The following is a 7,735-nucleotide window of genomic DNA, read 5'->3' as shown; positions in this document are numbered from 1 at the left end:
AGGTCTAATAAATAAATGTCAACATAATGCATAAACAAAAACAGAGTATTAAATGTTAAATAAACTTGTAGAAAGAAAAACTTGTGGAAATAGATGTTGCCATAAATAAATGAATGAATAAATGAAAGAAAGCATTAATGCATTTGGAAAAAAATAAAACTAATAATACATAAAAACTATAAATATCACAATTTGTAAAGATTTGTAACGTTTCTTTATATACATTTCAATATGTTTTTCACCAAAAATAAAACTCTGAATACTACTGTCATGATTTATTATTCGAATATGTTTCTTTTTTTTTTAAACATCAGTGCACTTTTCGGATTGTAGACACAGAAGCACGTGAACCGGACTTTTATTTTGATCTGGTGTATGACGTCATAAGTCTGCTCCGCGCTCCTGCATCTGTGTTTCAGCTGAAGAAAGGTTTGTAGTCTTTACTGTTTCAACTTTGAAGTGTTTAAATTCATACCATACGTTTAGTCTGTTTTATATGGCTTACAAGCGATGTAAACGTAATAATTATTGCATGCAACATGTTAATATTTTATCTAATGATGAACGTTATTAAAGCGCATCCACACAGCGCCTGGTTTCTCTCTCTGTTAGTGCTTCAGATCAGAAACACGAATTACAAACGCTGAGAGACCTGCTGCTCAAAACAATCAATACAACGAGAAGAACAAACTCAATGACAACTTTGGCAAAAAATTGCAAATGTTGTTGTTGTTGTTGTTGTTGTTGTTGTTGTTGTAATGACAATCTTAAATACTACAGCATTTAGAAATATTAACGTAATATACTATAATAATGTATGTAATATACTAAATGTTATAATCATTAAATACCTGAATAGTAAAAATTTAAAGTTTTGATTGTTTGTCTAATCAGATCATTTAAGTCCATTAACTATCACTCTGATTCCCTCACTAGTGCACTGACTACTGAACTAGAGCTGATTGAGATTTTTTTTTCTTTTCTGATAATTGTCTTTTCCTTAAACAGGAAAAAGTTTCCAAACACAGAAAAAAACTCCTGGTGGAGCAACAGAGATCCACGTGACACACTATTATAAAGATGGCGTTTATTAAAGAGGAGAGTGAAGACATGAAGATTGAAGAAACATTCAGAGTTAAACATGAAGATACTGAGGAACAAACAGGTTGGTTTTCATTCTCAAAGCTAAACTATCCTATGCTCAATTCATTTGCCTTTGGCAGGTGTTTTTCTTCACTGTCTACCTTCCTGCAGATTTTAGCTTAATGTTCTCTTAAAGACCTTTTTTTATTATTTAAAAACAGCATTTAAAGAATTGTGTCATTTGATATTTAAATGTTAATGTTCACTGCTAGGATTGAGTAATATTTTTCATGTGAAACAGGTACATAATAGTCTGTGCATGTGGTCTTGCTCTGATGTAATGATGACGTATGTGAAATAAAAGGTGCGTTCGACTTCATGCGGCGCTGCGCAGACCGATCTGCGGCTGACTTAAAGTAGTGCATGCCGGTTAGAAATTTTGTCCGACTTGAACCGACGCCACGTGACGTTCACGTGTGGCATCAAAGTAACGCGAGAGCATTTCGAGAACAGCCGGCTTGCTCAGCCAGCGCAGCATTTCAGAAGGGACTGCGCCAGGCTGTGATGACGTCACAGCTTCTCATGATTGGCCACATTCACCACATGACGATGATCATGCGTGTTTCCTGCATAACAAATCAATTTGCATGCCATTTCGTAAATAGTTTACGATCTTTTGACTGCAGTACATTTTATTCCCTTAAATTCCTTATATTGGATTTGTGCATAAGTTTATTATTGTACTTTTTTCCGTACAGACCACTTATAGTATTCAGCTGCATATTTAAGTAATATTTTTTATGGAATAACTAAAATGTCACAGACATTTAATGTAATGTGGTCAACATTGATTGATGCTGAAATCTCTAGTTGCTGCTTCACTTGCATGTGCTGCATTTCTTCCAACAAAAAAGGTATTTCTATAGCTTCCAGTTCATCTGCAATACAGTAGGCAAACGCCACGTGATCTGCCATGTTTGAGGGAGCAACGAGATCCCCGACTTGTCCGACTTCACGGCTCGGTTTTCAGCTCCTCCCCGACTGCTTTCCGCTAATCTCGCCGATCGATCTGCGCAGCGCAGTATGAGCTCGAACACACCTAAAGTCTGGTGACAGCCGTCACTTTCATTCAACTTGTTTGACTTAATTGTCAGAATCAGGTGCGTTAACTAAGAGAGGCATGCAAAATATTCAGAGTGGGTGGAGCTTGAGGACTGGTATTGAAAACCACTGGCTTAGGGCAGATAGGATGTAGTTATATGTTAGTTTTTACAATTTACATGTTTGAATGTTTTGAAATCTGTTGCTTTGTGTCAATAAACTGAGGTTAACTTGTACTTATCTTTTTTCACCTTAGACCTGATGGCACTGAAAGAGGAGAGTGAAGTACTGAATGAAATGGAAGAGAAAGATCAGGATTTCATGAATGGAGAAAAATCTTTTAGTTGTTCACAGACTGAAACAACTTCCTTAATAGAAATAAATCGAAAGACGGTAAGAAGTTATTTAGCCTGCCATCAGTATGCAAAGTCTTTCAATCAAACAGAAAGCATTACAAGACATATGAAAGTTCACACAGGAGAGAAACCTTACGGCTGCCAACAGTGTGGAAAGAGGTTTAACTATAAACACTGCATTGAAGTCCATTTCCGAATTCACACTGGAGAGAAGCCTTTCACATGCAAGCAATGTGGAAGAAGTTTCAACCAAAAAGGAAACCTTGAAAGACACATGAGAGTTCACAATAGAGAGAGGCTTTTCACCTGCAAACAGTGTGGAGCAAGTTTCACTCAAAAAGAAAGCTTTATCAGTCACATGAGAATTCACAATGGAGATCAGCCTTACATGTGTGATCAGTGTGGAAAGAGTTTTGGTCAAAAACAACAATATAAAATCCACTTGAGAATTCACTCCGGAGAGCAACCCTACACATGCCCTCAGTGCGGAAAGAGGTTTAATCGTAAACAACTGCTAGAAAAGCACATAAGAGTTCACACTGGAGAGAAGCCTTTCACCTGCCAGCAATGTGGAAAATGTTTCAGGGAAAAAGGTACCCTGAACAGACACATGAGAGTTCACTCTAGAGAGAAGTCATTTAAATGTGGTCACTGCGGAAAGAGTTTTGATCAACATCAAAACCTTGAAGTTCATATGAGAACTCATAGAGAAAAATCCTACACATGCCCTCAGTGTGATAAGAGTTTCTCTCAAAAACAACACTTGGAAGAGCACATAAGAATTCACACTGGAGAGAAGCCTTTCACCTGCCAGCAATGTGGAAGAAGTTTCAACCTTAAAGGACACCTTAAGAGACACATGGACCTTCACACTGGAGAGAAGTAATTTGTATGTGATCACTGTGGAAAGAGTTTCAGAAATAAAGCAGCACTTCAATACCACATGAAGTTTCACACATGAGAGATTTGTATGTTTATGTTATCAGTGTGATGTGAGAGTCATGCAATAACGCCAAGTGTGCAAAAGTACTTGAAGATGGAGGATTGGTGGTAATATGTAATAGTAAATAGCAGCAGAATAAAGTGATAAAAATGAAAATGGTATGTGATCAATGACTGTAAGTTTCAATCAAATAGGTAATAAAATATGGGTATGTGGAGTAATAACTGGGGTCCCATTAAGTGTGAAGATGGGAATATAGGAGGAAATGTAAAAAGCTGAATACTTACAGATGACTAGAGAGTATTGTGCTCTCACCTGAGCTCTTTTACTCATTTGATTTCATATTGGAATCTTCAATGGTGGGCAAAATGGGTAATTTTTCATCAGTAAGGTTCAGTGAAGTATCAGCACACCAGAGCAACTCATTCTCAGTGTCAGGATCATTGTGATGCTGCACCAGAGCCGATGGCTGAAGGACTGAATAACCTCTGCTCCTGCATTTTAAATCAGGACTGCCGTGATGCATTCATATTTCAAAACCATTGTAGCCATACGTAGAGAATAAACTGTCACTGAAGCTGATTATTGAAGCTGATAATGCTCTTTTTGAATTTTTTTATTCATTATCTGCTGAGATTTTTATAGATTTAATAATCTTTTATACTAAATATATGCAGATTATATAAACACTAATGTTCATTTTATCAACCCATTCAAATTGAGGACTGCGGCTTAGTTTTAAATAGACTCTGAGACAATGGAGGCACCAATTTATCATTTGTAAATAAAATAAGCAGCACGTCTAAACAGTAAAGCTGTTCACACCACAAGTGCTCATAGTCATTACTTGTAATGATCTATCGGCGTTATATCCTCCATTTATATCCTTCATGGAAGCCCTTCCCGTGTGCTTTACCGTGTTACCTTTTTCAGTATCTGGTTTGACCACCAGTTGCCTCACGCATGCAACACATCTCCTTCAGAGTTGATCAGGTTGTTGATTGTGTATACGTAATAATATTTGCCTGCCCACAATGTTGACATTAGCAAACTGCTCACCCAGATGATGGGCTGGTGTGGTTACACGTGGTCTGCGGTTGTGAGGCCGGTTGGATGTAATGTCAATTCTCTGAAACACCTCTGAAGACGGCTTATGGTAGAAAAATTAACATTCAGTTCACGGACTACATCTCTGGTGGACATTCCTGCAGTCAGCGTGCCAATTGCATGCTCCCTCAAAACTTGCAACATCTGTGGCATTGTGTTGTGTGACAAAACTGCACATTTTAGAGTGGCTTTTTATTGTGGCCAACCTAAGACACACTTGTGCAATAATCATCTTGATATGCCACACCTGTGAGGTGGATGGATCACCTCAGCAAAGGAGAAACAATGACAAATGTCTAAGATGTCGTTGTCTCATTTACAAGGTACAAAATAAGCCAGAATACATCGCTGGTCTCTGCATTTTGCAAGTATTCCACCATGTTGGTCCCCACCTGTAGTAATACTATAGTAAAACTGTAGTTAAGCATGACTGTAGTAACCGTGTTTTTTTGGTTTTAAAAATCCATGGTTCTGATACCATGGTTTTACTACGGTTATATTGTAGTAATACTATAGTAAAACTGTAGTTAAGCATGACTGTAGTAACTGTGTTTTTTTGGTGCGTTTTTTTGTTTTTGTTTTAAAAAGCCATGGTTCTGATACCATGGCTTTACTAGTATGGTTATATTGTAGTAATACTATAGTAACCCTTGTCAAAAAAAATCCTACAGGATTCCAGTTAGAATTTCTTCCAAAATCATATTTTGGAACCGTTCCTAAAGGATTCCATTAGGAATTGTCTTCTAGGATTTTCTTATACAAGACATCAGCATAATTTCTACAGGATTTTAATGGGTTTTATTTTAAAGCACCTTTCAAGAATTTTGAAGAATCCTAACCTTACACTTTTTTCTTTTTTATAACACTATCTAATAGTTAGTGTCTTGCAGTTTACTTTAACTCACCTTGATGTACATTCCAATAGAAATCCTCTACAGAATTCCAGTTAAAATTTCATTAATATTTTGGAACCGTTCCTATAGGATTTTGATAGGAATAGTGTTAGGATTCTTTTTTTTTTATATATAGATGCTTTAAAATGAAACAGGATCCCATTCAAATCCTGTAGAAATAATCCTACAGAATATTTATGTCTTTCCCCATAAGAAAATCTTATAAGACAATTCCTATTCCAATAACAATGTAATACAAGTTACTTATCAGAATCCTTTAGGATTCTTTGATAAGCAACATACAATGAACAACGTCTACATCAGGGTCAACAGTAAACTGAAAGTACTTTTTGTTAGCAAAACAAGAACAGTGGAAAAGTGCACCTTCAGATAAAAGTTTCTATAAAGACATGATCAAGCATCCAATTAGATCCCATAAAAAATCCTTAAGGACTGATCCTACAGAATATTTATGTCTTGTAAGAATATTCCAATAGAAATAGTTCAAAAATATGATAGAAATTCCAATAAGAATCCTGTACAAAATTCTTATTGGAATCTTTAGGATTTTTTGACAAGACATACATATTCTGTCAAATGGTTTCTATGGGATTTTTATGAGATCAAATTGGACACACACACACACACACACACACACACACACACACACACACACACACACACACACACACATATAATTAGGCAAAAAAATGGGAAAATGGACTATCAGATGTAGAATCAGATGTATTGATGTAGAAGCTCAAGCTTTAGGAAATCGAGACTTGAAGGCAGTAAAATATTTCATCAAAAACCACATTTCTTCTGTCAAAACTGTCATTCCAAACCCATAAGAAATTTGTGCATCTTTAGAACACAAATTAAGATATTTTAAAGGAAACCTGAGAGATTTCTGTCCCTTTCTTGAAAATCTTAGGTTTTCTTAATAACCTGAGAGTGAGTAAATAATTACAAATGTTCATTTTCGGGTGAACTATCCCTTTAAAGTTCTTTCTTAAAATATAAAAGACAAAAAAATTGACGACCGAGGAAAATGTCTTTTTATGTGTTAAGGTTGTTCTTACATTTTTATTCCAAGGAAAAAGCTGTTGATTTTTGCATTGTGATTCCTTGAGCTGGTTAAAGCAGGTTCTTTGACATTAAATTGATGATGATGCACATTTAAATCTAGCTTATCCTTGATATGATGACTTGCTTGATTCTGTGCTAATTTTATGCAATAGCCTAATTAATGTTGTGTGTGTGTGTGTGTGTGTGTGTGTGTGTGTGTGTGTGTGTGTGTGTGTGTGTGTGTGTGTGTGTGTGTGTGTGTGTGTGTGTGTGTGTGTGTGTTTATAAATAGGTGTGTTTTTGAGTGTCACCCCTTCACTGCTGTGTACTTTTTTTTCAGCATTGTGGAGGATTTGTAGATTGTACACACAAATATTCTCTGAATATTTGTATTTTTGTTGATTTCCCATTCATTTCCTATGGTCGGATCATTTTAGACCGAAGAGCACAAGTATGTTTTAATTATAATTTTTTTTTTATGACCACTTAGCCTGCTTGAGTCATGCCCTCAATTTTTTTTTTTTTTTTTTTTTTTTGTGTGTTTACATTCCACATGGCATAAAAGTCACCGAGTTTCATATCATTCCGATTAAGCTGTGATTTTTAAAAATCAAAACAGAAATGTTCGGTCTAAAGTGACCGAAGAGCACCAGAGGGTTCACAGGTTTCTCTACAATTACAGTGACAGGTATGACCATGCATCTTTTGGCTGCCTCTGAACTCCAGCAACTTGTTCTTATGTACTTATAGGAAATATATAAAATTAATAAAATGTTAAACTGCTCAGTTCTAGAGCACAAGTTACCAAAAACTTTTAGATTGTTAAAATTATACAAATTCCTTATTTAGCTCACAGGTTTAGATATATACTAGATTCATTAATAGGATTCAAGTTATAAACCCATTTTAGCATCATTCAATAAAAATGCAATTTTAAAACTATATGGCACATTTAATTCTAAACACACATGATTTTCTCAGTTCACAACCCAATAACTTTAGTTTAAATATATAAAAAAAAAAAAATCCTGATTCTCTGAATGAATGACAGCACTAAGTTTACGCTTTCTTTGCTTACTTGTCAAAAGTACAATAGCCAAAGAGGCTCAAGCATATTTACATAAAACTTCAAACCCATTCAAGTTCAACCGGAGTAAACCCTCAAATATCAGAAGCAACTAATC

At 35.6% G+C, this 7,735-nt stretch overlaps 1 protein-coding gene across 1 annotated transcript; it reads left to right on the top strand.

Annotated features, from left to right (window-relative positions):
* Nucleotides 1–1,012: 1,012 nt before the first annotated feature.
* LOC141334077 (uncharacterized) lies at nucleotides 1,013–3,884 on the top strand. Its single transcript, XM_073839228.1, has 2 exons — nucleotides 1,013–1,165; nucleotides 2,441–3,884. Exons 1-2 carry the CDS (start codon nucleotides 1,081–1,083, stop codon nucleotides 3,424–3,426), a joined length of 1,071 nt encoding a protein of 356 aa, XP_073695329.1. The 5' UTR covers nucleotides 1,013–1,080; the 3' UTR covers nucleotides 3,427–3,884.
* The last annotated feature ends 3,851 nt before the right edge of the window (nucleotides 3,885–7,735 follow it).

This window comes from Garra rufa, chromosome 4 (genome assembly GCF_049309525.1).
Source record: "Garra rufa chromosome 4, GarRuf1.0, whole genome shotgun sequence".
Lineage (NCBI taxonomy): Eukaryota > Metazoa > Chordata > Actinopteri > Cypriniformes > Cyprinidae > Garra > Garra rufa.
This window is presented reverse-complemented; position numbering and strand designations above follow the sequence as displayed.

Excerpts from the sequence above, each read along its gene's own strand:
- LOC141334077 (XM_073839228.1), top strand. The coding sequence starts at position 1,081 with ATGGCGTTTATTAAAGAGGAGAGTGAAGACATGAAGATTGAAGAAACA. Across the intron at positions 1,166-2,440 it reads AGATACTGAGGAACAAACAG|ACCTGATGGCACTGAAAGAG; the intron begins GTTGGTTTTCAT and ends TTTTCACCTTAG.